The sequence below is a fragment of the Trachypithecus francoisi genome, unplaced genomic scaffold (assembly GCF_009764315.1).
Source record: "Trachypithecus francoisi isolate TF-2019V2 unplaced genomic scaffold, Tfra_2.0 Lachesis_group21, whole genome shotgun sequence".
Lineage (NCBI taxonomy): Eukaryota > Metazoa > Chordata > Mammalia > Primates > Cercopithecidae > Trachypithecus > Trachypithecus francoisi.
In genome coordinates this window covers 22,973,972-22,988,819 of record NW_022681467.1, presented here as the reverse complement: position 1 = coordinate 22,988,819, position 14,848 = coordinate 22,973,972, and the positions used below count along the sequence as shown (strand labels likewise).

Below are 14,848 nucleotides of genomic sequence, written 5' to 3'. Positions count from 1 at the left end.
GATCCTTCCCCAGTTGTGCCTTCAGATGAGACTGCAGTTCTGGTTGGCCCTTTGCTTCCAGCCTTGTAGGAAAGAAACACTGAAGTGGAGGACCCAGCCAAGCCTTGCCTGGACTCTTGACCCACAGAAAAATGTGAGATATAATAAGTATGTGTTGTTCTAAGCTGTTAAATTGGTGGTAATTTGCTACATAGTAAGGGATAACTTATACAGGTTCTTTTCAATTCTTTTGTTATTACAAAGAGTGCTCCTATAGGCTAGACATGGTGGCTCATGCCTGTAATCCCAGCACTTTGGGAGGCCAAGGCAGGTGGATGAATTGAGGTCAGGAATTTGAGGCCAGCCTGGCCAACATGGTGAAACCTGTCTCTACCAAAAATATTAAAAATTAGCCAGATGTGGTGGCATGTGCCTATAATCCCAGCTACTTGGGAGGCTGAGGCAAAAGAATCGCTTGAACTCAGGAGGTGGAGGTTGCAGTGAGCCGAGATCGTGCAACTGCACTCCAGCCTGGACGACAGAGCGAGATGCCATCTCAAAAAAAAGAAAAAACAAACAAACAAAAAGAGTGTTGCTATGAACATTGCTGTTACATGTCTCCCACAACACAGAATACAAGAGGCTAGGTTTCCCTTGGGTATGTGCTGAGTATATGCCTAGGAACAGAATTGTTGGATCTCAGGATGTTTGTTTTGTTTTGAGACACAGTCTCATTATGGTTACCCAGGCTGGAGTGCAGTGGTGCGATCTTGGCTCACTGAAACCTCTGCCTCCCAGCTTCAAGCAATTCTCCTGCCTCAACTTCCCAAGTAGCTGGGATTACAGGTGCCTGTTACCACACCTGGCTAATTTTTTGTATTTTTAATAGAGATGGGTTTTCACCTTGTTGGCCAGGTTGGTCTTGAACTCCTGACCTCAAGTGACCCACCCGCCTTGGCCTCCCAAAGTGCTGGGATTACAGGCCTGAGCCACTATGCCCGGATGGATCTTAGGATTTACAAATGTTCCACATTACTGGTAGTCAGAAAACCATTAAAGTTAGGGTCACGCCATGGCTGTAGTGCGTGGGCCAGGGTTGGGAGTAAAGCTTGGCCTTAATCCATTGAAGTTGGGATCATCTGTGGGCAGGGTTGGAGTTGTATAGGAGTAGGGAGGACAGTCCTACAGAGGGCCGGGTTAGGGGTCATACATAGGGTTGACCGTGAGTGCGTGGCCACATTTGGGAAGAATCTGAAACCTGGGTTTGAGGTTGGGTTTGGACAAGGTTGGAGAACACCATGAGGGTGGGTTTGGGGGTCAATCTAAGGCCAGGGTTAGAAGTTAGGCTGTGGTGGGGTGCAGTGGCTCACGCCTGTAATCCCAACACTTTGGGAGGTCAAGGCGGGTGGATCACGAGGTCAGGATATCGAGGCTATCCTGGCTAACACAGTGAAACCCTGTCTCTACTAAAAATACAAAAAAAAAAAAATTAGCCAGGCGCGGTGGCGGGCACCTGTAGTCCCAGCTACTCAGGAGGCTGAGGCAGGAGAATGGCGTGAACCCGGGAGGCGGAGCTTGCAGTGAGTCAAGATCTAGCCACTGCACTCCAGCCTGGGCGACAGAGCAAGATTCCGTCGCAAAAAAAAAAAAAAAAAAAAGGCTGTCACCCTGCCCATAACCTGACCCCTGGTGCTATCATCAACCTACCAAGCTGTGGCCACACAGGACCCAGCCACCCACAAGATGAGACCCACTCTGGGTCCAGAAAGGTCTTTCACTCAAGGTGGAGGTGGGGAGATGGAGGACAAGGGAAGCAGAAATTCGCTCCCCTCAGAGATCAATGCAGAAAGAGAAGGCAGACACAGGAAATAGAACAGAACACTAACTTTAATGGGGCAGCCCTGAGCCTTATCCTCAAACCTTACCCCTCCGTACCCCGTGTGCGAGGAGGGAGGAGCGACTGCTACAGGCACTCCCTCCTCCTGGCGATCCCACTCCTCACCCTTTCCTCTCCAGCTGCTGCAGTCTCCGTCGCCGAGGTGGGTCCCAGGTAAGCTCCCAGGAGGGGCAGGGGAGCCCCTCAGCGGCCCAGGGCAGATTCCCCCATGGCTGAGGGCACGGGGAACTAATCCGGGTGGAGACGCAGCCGTCCTCGGAGCTGCGCGGGTACCTGATTCTGGGGGTGTGGACAGAGCCAGGGGACCGCCCCCCAAGGCCCAGCGTGGGGGGCTGTAAGGCCGGGCCCGAGGTGTTGGACACTGCTTTGAGGGGCAGGCTAGGTCTCTGCACGTGGCTTCTGGGCTCTGGAAAGCGGTCCATTCTCCTGACCCGGATGGAGTGGGAGGCGGTGGCTCAGTCCCGGGCCTCCGCTCCCAGAGTTCCTGTCCCACCTCCTCCCACGCTCACCCATCCCAAGGAAGGAGGGCACTCGGGCCCCCAAGAGGCTCCTGAAAGCAGCGGGCTCCGCCCTCCCAATGGTCTGTCCATCGGTGGGTGGGTCGGACGCGGAGTCGGGGCTCTGGCGGGTACCGGGGCGTCCCCGCGCGGCCCGGGCAGCGGCTCACCGCTGCTTCCGCTCCGCCTGCTGGAGCCGCCGGGAGAGGTCTTCGATCCGCACGTTCTTGAGCTGGAGCAGGTGCTCCAGGCGCCTTACCTTCATCTGCAGGACCTAAGCCGCGCCGCACAGAGGTCAAGTCCGGCGGCCTGCTCACTCCTGCCTGGCCTCTGCTAGCCATGACCCCCCACCCGCAGCCTTCCTAGACCCCTCACCTGCACGATCTCCTGGGAGGCCAACAGCTCCTGCTCCTTTTCAGCGATCTGGAGGACGAAGCTTGGGTCGCCCTGCAACGCCTGGTTATACGCTGGAGGCCGAGGCGCCGGCGGCCATACCCCGCTGGGGTGGGAAGCAGCTTAGCGGAGGCTTGGACCTCGGGCCCTACACTCACCCTTCCAGTGCCCTCCACCAGGCCTTCCCTTCTTCCCCTCTAGCCCCTTTCGTGCCTCAGGCTCAGTCTACCCTGCCCCCCAACCCCAGCTGTGTGCAGAGATCACCAGCCTGATGAAGTCGGGAACTCCCAGCTTCTTTACCTGAGCTGACCCCCTCCTTGGGGGTCCAGGGAACCTTCACCTCGGGCCTTCTGGGATAAACCTGAGACAAGGCAAGTGGAGGAATGACTGTGCTGGAGTCTCATTCTCCTGCTTCCCCCTCCCCACTTCCACTCTCACAAGCCACAGGAAGAAGGACAGAAGGAAAGCTCCACTGGGGAGGAAGAAATGGAAAAGGACCTTACCCACATCCATGTAGCCACTGCCATCCTGGGGAGCCAGCTCCTGAGAGAAGCCCGGGGTCCGCTGTGAGCCCAGGCTCAGTCAGCCCCAAGGAACCCTATGCCCCTTCCACAGGGCCCCAGGCCAGACTCTATTAGCCAAGCACCCCTCCCCCACACTTATCACCCAGGCTGGCCTTTCTGTGGTCTGGGGAGTGCCCCCCACCCAGCCCCCAGAGCAGTGGGAGAAACTTGAGCGGGGTGGCACCTGTAAGGAGCCAGTGCCCTGCTTCCTGCGCCTCTGCCTCTCCTCCAGGCGCTGCCTGAGCGGTATAAGCACCAGCTCTACCACACCTGGGGCACACTCCGCAATCTTGCGCATCACGTCATCCGGTACTGAAAAGTTCAGCCTCTTCAGCACCTTCCTGAGGGGTAGACACAGGGATAGCAGATTAGGTCCTGGGGAAATGAAGCGAGGGGACCGGGGAGAGGGAAGGGGGCATGGTGGTTGCAGTTCTGAGTGCACAGCCCTGGGGGAGTGGAAGGGCATCGCATCTGAGCTTCCTTGTGTGGGTGTCCCGAGGTTCCTTGCCTCCTTCCGAATAGAATAGTCTTTTCATTTTGTAATCGGACGAATTCTGTCTGCGTTGACCCTCCCCACCCTGCCACCAAAACAGTCTCAGCCTGGGCAACCAAGACCATAGGAGTTGATGGGGCTGGGGTAGTCCTTCCTGGGAACCCAAGGTGAGGGCTAGAGATTCCCACTCCTGCACCCAGGTATTCTGCTACCTGTTCAGATGACCCCAGTTGCTGAGTTTCTGCTGGAGAGAATTGGCGGGGACATAATTGTGCATCTCCACCATCTTGGGGAAGTAAAACTTGATGACCTCTGCAACTAGGACTGAGGGAGAGGGCAGCAGATATGGAAGGTGGGGGCATGGGTAAGGAAGGAGGAGGGGAGAGAAGATGGGTGGGAGAATCAGGCATGGCAGAGCGGTGGAACCCAGTGGAGGGGTGGAGATACAGAAAGGGGAAGGATAAGGAGGGAGACAAAAACATTAAGATTAGTCATGGGTAGAGGAGACTAAGTCTCCAGCATACCTCAGAGGAGCTGCATCCCTTCCCCATGAATTTAGGAATGGGAATACTGAGTCCCTGGTCCTCTAGTAGAGAATGAGTCAGCCAGCGCAGTGGCTCACACCTGTAATCCCAACATTTTGGGAGGCTGAGGCAGGCGGATCACCTGAAGCCAGGAGTTCAAGAACAGCCAGCATGGTGAAACCCCATCTCTACTAAAAATACAATAATTAGCTGGGTGTGGTGGTGCATGTAATCTCAGCTACTTGGGTGGCTGAGGCAGAAGAATCGCTTGAACTCAGGAGGTGGAGGTTGCAGTGAGCTGAGATCATGCCACTGCACTCCAGCCTGGGCAACAAGAAAAAAAAAAGAGAGAGAGAGAGAATGAGTCTCCAAGAGAGGCTTTCAGGAGCCCAGGGAATTCACATGGATGCATGATACACACACACACTCCAACACCAAAGTTCCAGGAGAGTAAAAGACTCACAGCCGGGCGCGGTGGCTCAAGCCTGTAATCCCAGCACTTTGGGAGGCTGAGACGGGCGGATCACGAGGTCAGGAGATCGAGACCATCCTGGCGAACACGGTGAAACCCCGTCTCTACTAAAAATACAAAAACTAGCCGGGCGAGGCGGCGGGCGCCTGTAGTCCCAGCTACTCGGGAGGCTGAGGCAGGAGAATGGCGTAAACCCGGGAGGCGGAGCTTGCAGTGAGCTGAGATCCGGCCACTGCACTCCAGTCCGGGCGACAGAGCGAGACTCCGCCTCAAAAAAAAAAAAAAAAAGACTCACATAAGCAGAGACACATGTGATAAGATCTCTCTACACATAGATACATAGGGCAGAATGTGTAGACACATAGAACAAACATATGCTAGGCACACATGTAAAACATACATAAACAGAAGCACAAAAAGCCACATATGCACACAGCCTCCCCAAATATACAGAGATGCACAGAAGTACTTGACATGAGAAGATGACAGGTAAGTATTTGTGTCATTGAGACCCCAGGAGACATTCCTAGAAACACAAACACCTTCACAAGCACAAAGAAACACATGCACACAAGACTCCCACAAATACAGGACTAAACACGTCAACACACATATGAATACACACATGCTCAGACTCCCACAAGACAAACATAGAACACATAGCAATGAGTGAGCACATACAGAAATGCACAAATAAATATGCAGACACATATCTTAATCACTAATGTCCCTGGAGGGAGTTAGAGGCACACCCCCCCGACATGCACGCAGGATAGAACATGTAGACACACATATATGGGCACACATCGTTCACACACAGATGCAAATAGAAAACAAGCACACACGTCTACAATTTGAAGTCCCAGGAGACAGATTCCTCCCCACCCCTACACGCACACAAACACAAAGAGTTTGCACAGAGACCCATTACACACGAACATACAGGACAGAACATGCAGACACACAGTGGCACACACCTCCATCACTAAAGTCCCGGGAGAGGTTTCGCTTGGGCCGGGACAGAGGGATGTTGTCTACCCACAGGTACAGCTGGTGCAGCGCCTCCTCGTCCACGCTGCTCGCCATTGGCGTCCTCAAGGCCTGGCCGCCCCAGCGGTGCCGGGTCCAGCCCCAGCCTCACGACCCTTCAGGCGCTTCCTTTTTTGCCACTGCAGAAGCCCACAACTGCCTCTGCCTGCCTAATCCAGAGACGCACGTCCCAGCTGGGAGCGGCCATATTGTTTTCTGAAACCATGGAAACCATCCCCGACTCGCCTGGGAGCAAAGACTTCTGGGAGTTGTAGTTTTATCCCCTCCCCGCTACCTCCTCTCAGGCCCGAGCTTTGAAAAGGCGGTTAGCTGTCCTTTTCTTCTTCTCAAGAAAGCATCTGGCCGGGCGCGGTGGCTCAAGCCTGTAATCCCAGCACTTTGGGAGGCCGAGACGGGCGGATCACGAGGTCAGGAGATCAAGACCACCCTGGCTAACACGGTGAAACCCGTCTCTACTAAAAAAAATACAGAAAACTAGCCGGCGAGGTGGCGGGCGCCTGTAGTCCCAGCTACTCGGGAGGCTGAGGCAGGAGAATGGCGTAAACCCGGAGGCGAGCTTGCAGTGAGCTGAGATCCGGCCACTGCACTCCAGCCTGGGCACAGAGCGAACTCCGTCTCAACAAAAAAAAAAAAAAAAAAAAAAAGCATCACTTCTGTGCCCACGCCACCTGCTGACCAGTCACTCACCCACTTTGGGACCAGCCAAAGCCAACCAGGCCCCCAGAATTCCTGCATCTGCACACCTAGGGTGGGGATTCCCCTTCTTGGCCCTTTAGCCCTTTAGTCCCAAATGAAGGGAGCACTCCAGTGTTTCTCAGCTTTATTTGGGGGTGCATTGTTGATAATCTGCCACCCAACTGGATTGCGTGGTACAACTGCTTCCTGCTTCGTCCCTCTCCAAAACTCTATGCTCATGGGGTCATTGCCACTCGCCCTTCCCAGCAGTGTTCTAGTGGGGTATTTAATAGGTAACCCAGACTCCCAGGGAGAACACCAGAGTTCAAGGCCAGTACCTTGGGCAGGTCACTTAACTTCTTAACTCTATTTCCTCCTTTGTGAAATGATGATGGTTCTCACTTATTTGTCCCAAACCCCTCATCTCCCGTCAATGAGCTATTCTTCCATGGATTAGAAATTCATTTTAGGCAGGGCACAGTGGCTCACGCCTGTAATCCCAACACTTTGGGAGGCCGAGGTTAGCAGATCACCTGAGCTCAGTAGTTCGAGACCAGCCTTGCCAACATGGCAAAACCCTGTCTCTACTAAAAATACAAAAAAGTTAGCCAGGTGTGGTGGGGCGTGCCTGTAATCTCAGCCACTGAGGAGGCTGAGGCAAGAGAATCGCCTGAACCCGGGAGTCAAAGGTTGCAGTGAGCTGAGATTGTGCTATTGCACTCCAGCCTAGGTGACAGAGCAGGACTCCATCTCAAAAAAAAGAAAGAAAGAAAGAAAGAAAGACATTCATTGCAGTACCCAGTTCCATTCCAAAACAGCACTACCCTTAGGAGGGTTAGGAATATGGGTCCCTCCTTAGTGAAGAGGTACTTCTAGAGTCAGGATGGGAAAACAGCTTGACTAACCGTGTGGCCTTGGGCACCCGACCAGACCTCTGCCTGGTTTCTCTTGGCTTTACCTACCTTATAGGGACTTTGTGAGCATCCAAAGCATTCAGCACAGAACAGGGCCCCTATTAGTATCAGCTGGTACTATCATTAATGAGACAGTCTCAGTTCCAGCAAGAAGTGTTCTTTTTCGCAGGAGACAAATGGAAGTAATTCGCCTTGTTGGAACCTGCGGTGAGGGAGCTGGGTTCAACAGGAGCACCTGGGCAAGCAGGCAATGCTCCCTCCTGCTCACTCCAGAGCAGGTGGGGCTTACTTGTAGCTTTCTGGTCTCCAACTCCAGGGTTTGGATTTGGGGTGGGAAGGTGGTGGCAAGGGGGATCCCAATTACTTTTTGTTGTCACTTCAAAGTCCTCAAGGCCTGGAGGGGATTCCCGAATGCCAGAAGTGCAGGCCAAGAGTGGAAGCCACACCCATTTCTAGTTTTAAAGTCATATATAGTGGTGTTGATTTTCCACAAGGGGCAATAACCAGGGCATGCCAGGGACAAGAGATGAACTGGATACTCCCCCATTAACATTCCCAGTGTTGGAGAGGAGAAACTTGGTGGTGAGGGCCGGCCAGGGCTGGGAAGGAAACACAGAAGTGATGTGCCAGCCTCAGGTGAGGTTGGAAAACCGGTTTGGGGCCCAGGGCTGCCAGCCTTGCTCAAGCCCAGGCCCTCCCCTGGTTGGAACCGCTGGGGCCTCAGTGAGGGAGGGGTAGGGAGGGGCTGGCTCTGAAAGGAAAAAGGGTAGGATCAGCAAAAGGACCTGACTTCACCTTTGTACTGGGGACCCCCAGAAGGCACTGCACAGGGAGTTACCAACTCATCCTCTGCCTCTTGGGGGTGCAATCTGTTCCTAGCAATTTCACCTTCCTCCTGCCACTGTACCCAGAGGTGGCCACCAGGCTTGGAGATGCCAATCACTGAAAGGCCTAAAGCGCTCTCTCTTAAGGCACCAAAGGTAAACCAAAGGTGCCCCATATGCCCCTCCAAACTCCAATCTGGACCCCAGAAGCTGCCCCAACACTCCTTTCTGTCCTGACTCCACTCCTGCAAAGGCCTTCAAACCAGCCTCGGTAGGCCTAGTCCCCATGTGCATATTGATTTGCCCCCAGAGACTGACGGCTCCCTCCCTCCTGCCCCAGCCAAGTGATCCCAAGCTTGAGGTCTCCTCCTGCCCCTCTTCGGGTCAGGGCCACCCTCTCAACACTCGCCTCCATGTCCCACCAAAGCAAGGACCAAAGGGAGCCAGGACAAATATGTCCCCCAAGACAGACGCAAGCCCAGACCATGAAGGATGCACCCTTGGCTGTTAAAATGTTCACCCCCACAAAAGGGGAGTGGACAGATTTATTGAAATCAAACTGGGAAAGGAGCAGCTGGATGGCTGGACTCTGGGCCCAGCCCCAGGCCCCTCTGCCCAGGATGGGACCCTGCCAGAGAGGGAGGAGAGGCATGGGGCCTGCAGCTGCCCACAAAAGGGAAGCGCCCATTGTCACTCCCATGGTGGGGGGCCTCTTGGAAACCTCCAATCTGGAGAGAAAACCAAGGGCCAAAGTCACATGGACAGGGCCAGAGAAAGGGACTGGGGAGATGGAAAGCAGGCAGAAGCAGGCTCAGGAGCCCGTGGTGAGTTAAACTGTGCTTCTCGAGGTGGCCCGGGGTGGGGGGGGGGGCGGTAGGGGCTGCCAGCCCCTAGGCTGGACCTTCCTCTGGAGCCCTTCCCAGAATGGCTTTGGGGTCCCCTCCCACCAAAGACCTGGTGGCAGAGGGGAGAGGCACTCTCCAGCCGGGAACCTCCAGGGCCCACCCCTGGCTGCTGCTGTGGTTAGTCCACTGAGGGCACGGTGTGGTAGCACCGGACAGCTCCCCACCCGCCCCACCTGGTCCCCTGAGCCCAGGGCCAAATGGGGAGGAAAGAGGATTCTGAGAAAGAGGCAATAAGCAGGCAGTGAGGCTGAACTCAGCCCCCGGCCCGGCCAAGGTGACCGGGCCTGTTGCAGGGCCAGGGGAAGCATTACTAAAGGATCTGGGGCTCCACACTCTGGCTCCATGCACAGCGGGTGCCCAGAGTCCTCTGCCCTGGAGTGGTGCTGCCAATCTAGGTTGGGGGCACAGCGGCACAGCTAGGTCCAGTGACTCAGCTTTGATGTCCAAGACCCCGAACTCCCGCCTGCCTGGCATGGTTCTTCCTGGTCACATGAACCAGATCATGTTCCAAGTGGAGGATGTGGCTCTGCACGCGGTCGTCAATGGGGAAGGAGGTCAGGTACCTCTTGACCATGGCGAAGTAAGCCATGGCCTCCCCAAAGCTGGGTACAGGCACCTCATCACCATCCTCCTCATCATCATCGTCATCTTCATCTTCATCATCCTCTTCCTCATCGTCCTCCTCTTCCTCACTGTCCGAATCAGAGTCCTCCCCACCTTCCAGGAAATGCAGAGTAGGGCACTGGGCCTCCTCCTGGGTACCATAACCTCCGAAGCTGCCACCGGCCTCCACTACTCCCTGGGCCCAGTCCTCAGCCTCCAAGCCCTCAGAGGAGCTCTCCTCATCTTCCTCCTCTTCTTCATCACTGTCGTCAACATCACCCTCCTCCTCCACCTCCTCTTCCTCCCCCAATTCCTCTCCTTCCCCTGCTTCCTCCTCCTCCTCCTCTCCTTCCTCCTCCTCTTCCTCTCCTTCACCCTCCTCCTCCTCCTCTTCTTCTTCCTCCTCCTCCTCTTCCTCTTCCTCCCCTTCACTCTTGAGGGAAGTGGTGATGGTGGCATTAGGGCCACCCCCAAAGCCAGCCTCACGAAAGCAGGCGGCTATGTCCGAAGGCTCCACTGCCTGCCAGGCGGCAGCCACAAAGTGCAGGGCCTCCGTGAGACCCAGCTGCAGGCCTGAGCGATCCTGGCCCTCTAGCGCGGCCATGGCCTTGAGCAGCATGGCCTGGCGGTAGTGGCCTTTCACCTGCTGGACCACTCCCCTCTCCAGCGGATGCACGGTGCCCGGCGGGAAGAAGGCCAGCTGTACATGCCGCAGGCCTGAGGTGTCCAAGGACTGAGCAGCCAAGCGGCCGGCCAGCAGTAGGACCCGGCGAGACTCTGCAGCCATTCGGGTGTCCAGGGCCTTCAAGTACTTGGCCAGGGCCTGGGTAGTGACACCACCCTTGGAGTTGGCGGTGTAGTCGCAGGGCAGGCCGGCTTGGCCTGCGCGGGGCTTGGCCGACTTGCCGGCCACCAGCGGGGGCAGCTTCTCACTGCCGTCGGCATTGGCGCACAGCAGGACGCTCAGGCGCTGGGTGGCTTGACGCGGCCGTCCGTCGCCTCCGCACAGCCCCGCGGCCTGGTCGGGCAGAAAGTCGTACCATAGACTGGTCTCGGTGGCGCTGAACACGTCCTGCGAGGCGTAGCCCTCGGCCACCGACGGCGGCTGCTCCTCGCGAGCGCGCCAACCAGTAGTGCTCCCGCCACTGCCCTCCGAGGGCACCGCGGCCGGGCTGGCAGGCGCCGCCGGGGTGCGGGGGGCAGCGTTTCGCGCGCGGGCGCGGGCCACACCGCTGCAGGACACCACGCCGTGGCGTCGGCGGAAGCGGTCCAGCCAGCCGTTGGAGGCGGTGAAGTCGTCCATGCCCAGCTCCTCGGCTATGCGCAGCGCCTTCTCCTTGAGGATGATGCCCTTGACCGGCAGGCCGGCGGCGCGGATCTGCTGAAACCAGGCGATGAGCAAGCCCTCGAGCTTGTCGTAGGGAGACAGCTTGTTGGTCTTGCGGCAGGTGGAGGCCACCCCGTACTTGCGCTCCGACGCCAGGATGGCGCGCTTGTTCTTCAGGATCGTGCTCAGCGTGGACGGCGGGATGTTGAAGCGCCGCGCGATCTCGCCCTTGCGCAGGTCCGGATTCTCCTCCACCTCCTGGATGATCCGTGACTTCTCCCGGAACGTCAGCTGTCGCCGCTTGGGGCCCATCCCGGCGCGCCCCCCGCCCCGGGGCCCGGCGCCGCCGCCGCCGCCCCGGGGCGGGGGTCCCGGGCCCGTGGCGGGGGGCACCTGGCGGCCTCTCCCGCGCGCCCCGCCCGAGACAAAGCGGCTCGCGGGCGCGGAGGCTGGGCGACGACCCGGCCGGGCCGGGGGCACCTCCGGGGGCACCGGCGGGCGCGTCGCCGGGCGGCGGGCGGCAGGCGACGGGCGCAGGCGAGGGCGGGCGGCGCGGGCGCGGAAGGCAGGAAGTGCCGCGGCGCGGGGAGCTGGGAGCGCGGCTAGCGGGGCGGAGCGGGCGGAGCGGGATCTCGCGGGAAGCGTGGGGACGCCCGGCACCGCCTCCCCGCCCTCGGCGCCCACCCCCTTCCCGCCGCCAGGACATACCGCGCGGGGGCGCTGCGGCCTGCGGGACCTTCCCGTGCTGCGGCCTCCCGCGACCCGGCAGCGACGCGGGCGGGGACGCGGTGCATCGCTACTGCGCCCGGCGGTCAGCGACTTGAGGCTCAAAAAGGATAAGAAACAGGGTTTTTTTGTTTTTTAATTAAGGTAAAAAAAAAAAAAAAACCCAGTTTTTTTTTTTTTTGTCGGAAACTGAAAAATTCAAGAAGTTGAAAAACGCCTTTCACATCACCTAGAGAGATGCACAGGTAACATTTTGATATATTTCCTTCCAGTTTTTCTCTAGACGCATGTAATTTTCTTTTTTAAAATTTATTATATAAAACTGGCATCAGGCTGTATAGACTGTATATCTGGCATCTCCTGCTGTTTTACCTGGCATCAAGTAGTGAAAATTTTGCCATATCGGTAAGTATCATTGCCAACACGCTTTTTAATGATTGTGTAGCTTTCCAACTATGAATGAACACTAGCGTATGTAACCTATTGTTAACACCCTTAAGTTATTTTTGTAATCTATTGTAAATTATCTATTTGATGTAAATAGTCTCACTGTAAATCTATTTGATGGTGCTAATGACATTTTTAAATGTAAATCTATTTGATGGTGCTAATGACATTTTTAAAGTTCTAGTAATCTATTTGATGGTGCTAATGACATTTTTAAAGTTCTAGTAATCCCAAAACCCATAGATAAACACTCATAACATCTTGGTGTGTCACTTTCTAGGCTTTTCCATGCATATAGCCATAAATATATGTGTTTGCACTTACAGAAATAACATCATGTATGTATATAAGTGTGAATCCCTGAAGCCTCCCTCTCCTGCAGCAAAACATTAAAATGCCAAGCTCTTAAAACAATGAACGGGCCGGGCCTGGTGCCTCACGCCTGTAATCCCAGAACTTTGGGAGGCCGAGGCCGGTGGATCACGAGGTCAGTAGATCGAGACCATCCTGGCTAACACGGGGAAACCCCATCTCTATTAAAAAATAAAAAAAAAATTAGCCGGAGGTGGTGGCGGGCACCTGTACTCCCAGCTACTCGGGAGGCTGAGGCAGGAAAATGGCGTGAACCCGGGAGGCGGAGCTTGCAGTGAGCCGAGAACGCGCCACTGCACTCCAGCCTGGGCGACAGAGCGAGACTCCGTTTCAGAAAAAAAAAAAGAAAAAAAAAAAAAGAACGTATAGCTGTGTGTTTTTTGTTTGTTTGTTTGTTTGTTTTTGTTTTTGTTTTGTGTGTGTGTGTATTTTGAGATGGAGTCTCGCTCTGCCGTCCAGGTCCAGATTAGAGGTCAGTGGCGCGATCTTGGCTCACTGCAAGCTCCGCCTCCCAGGTTCACGCCATTCTCCTGCCTCAGCCTCCCGAGTAGCTGGGACACAGGTGCCTGCCACCACACCCGGTTAATTTTTTGTATTTTTAGTAGAGACGGAGTTTCACCGTGTTAGCCAGGATGGTCTCGATCTCTTGACCTCGTGATCCGCCTGCCTCGGCCTCCCAAAGTGCTGGGATTACAGGCGTGAGCCACCGCGCCCGGCCAACTGTGTTTTTAAAAATCTCTTAGGGCAGCACCAAGGGGAACTCCAGCAGTTGGCAGAGAGGAAGGCTGTGACCTAGGGGTACAGGCTGAGGACCTGGAGCTGGATGAAGTTGTGGGTGAGTGTAGACAAAGAAGAAAAGAGGACCAAGGACAGTGCCCTGGGTCCTCCAAGGTTAAAGGCTCAAGAAAGAGGCCAGGTGCAGTGGCTCACCTCTGTAATCCCAACACTTTAGGAGGCTGAAGCAGGCAGACCACCTGAGGTCAGGAGTTCAAGACCAACCTGGCCAATATAGTGAAGCTCTATCTCTACTAAAAATACAAAAAATTAGCCAGGTGTGGTGGCACTCACCTGTAGTCCCAGCTATTTGGGAGGCTGAGGGCAGGAGAATCGCTTGAGCCTGGGAGCAGAGGTTGCAGTGAGCCAAGATCATGCCACTGCACTCCACCCTGGGCAACAGAGTGAGATCCATCTCAAAAAAAAAAAAAAAGAAAGAAAGAAAGAAAGAAAGAAAAAGAGAAGAAAAGAAAGAACCAAATAGAGACTCTTGAAGTGGAGGATCCCATGAAGCAGGAGAAAAACCAGGCTACTGTGGCATTCTGGAAACCAAAAGAAGAAAGTGTAACTTACTGCTGTTTTAGTGCAAATTTCTGTTTTCATGTTTCTTGGCCGTTTGAATCCTGTGAATTTTCTAGTCATATCCTTTGACCGTGTGTTTGTCTTTTTCTTGACTTTTAGGAGCTCTTTACATGCTCTGAAGAAAAAAATCTTTGTTAAGTATGTGCAAATGTTTTCTCCCAGTCTGCCACTTGTCTCACTTAGCTTAGGGAATCTTTGGATATGAGAAAATTTTAATCTTCAATCTGTCAATTTTTTCCTTATTGCTTCAGGGTTTTGTGTCTTACTTAGAGAGGCCTTCCCTATCCCTGAGATATAAAAGATATTCTTTTAATCTCAAGGTCCAGAAGAACACGGGGAGACTTTTCCAGAGCACTGCTTGGCCCAAGAGGAGTGTGTGGTCACTGGGCAAAAAGGAATCTAAGATTACCTGGATGAGAACTCTTTGCCATGCGTCTTTTCTTTCTTTCTTTCCTCTCTTTCCTCTCCTTCCTTCCTTCCTTCCCTTCTTTCTCTCTTTCTTTCTCTTTTCCTTCCTTTCCTTCCTTCTTTCCTTCCTTCCTTCCTTTCTTCCCTTCTTTCTCTCTTTTCCTTCCTTTCCTTCCTTCTTTCCTTCCTTCCTTCCTTTCTCTTCCTTTCCTTTCCTTTCCTATGGCCCCTCTTTGGTGCCATACAAAGGACGTTGGCACAACCACTTCCAGGACAGAAAAGAAGCCACGCACATCATATGCTGATAGCATAGCCACTTCCAGAAACCTCATCTACCCTTTGCCTGTAGCAGTGCATGGGGCCCATTTCCATCCCCTCTCAAGTGACCATTTCCCCCAGCAATCCATCTGAGGCCCTGGGATC

At 54.8% G+C, this 14,848-nt stretch overlaps 2 protein-coding genes across 3 annotated transcripts; both read right to left on the bottom strand.

Moving 5' to 3' along the window:
- Window positions 1–1,848: 1,848 nt before the first annotated feature.
- Window positions 1,849–6,132, bottom strand: SPEF1 (sperm flagellar 1). Of its 2 annotated transcripts, XM_033185777.1 has the most exons (8): window positions 5,796–6,132; window positions 4,035–4,146; window positions 3,514–3,670; window positions 3,270–3,309; window positions 3,067–3,127; window positions 2,749–2,872; window positions 2,544–2,647; window positions 1,849–2,302 (listed from the first exon to the last, which is right to left on the bottom strand). In XM_033185777.1, exons 1-8 carry the CDS (start codon window positions 5,902–5,904, stop codon window positions 1,978–1,980), a joined length of 1,032 nt encoding a protein of 343 aa, XP_033041668.1. In that variant the 5' UTR covers window positions 5,905–6,132; the 3' UTR covers window positions 1,849–1,977. The 2 variants fall into 2 exon arrangements, with proteins under 2 accessions (XP_033041668.1, XP_033041669.1); XM_033185778.1 differs by having other exon boundaries at window positions 1,849–2,647; window positions 5,796–6,125.
- A 2,649-nt stretch (window positions 6,133–8,781) lies between these two features.
- Window positions 8,782–11,686, bottom strand: CENPB (centromere protein B). The gene has a single exon (XM_033185772.1). The coding sequence runs from the start codon at window positions 11,426–11,428 to the stop codon at window positions 9,617–9,619; it is 1,812 nt and encodes a 603-aa protein (XP_033041663.1). The 5' UTR covers window positions 11,429–11,686; the 3' UTR covers window positions 8,782–9,616.
- Between the last annotated feature and the right edge of the window lie 3,162 nt (window positions 11,687–14,848).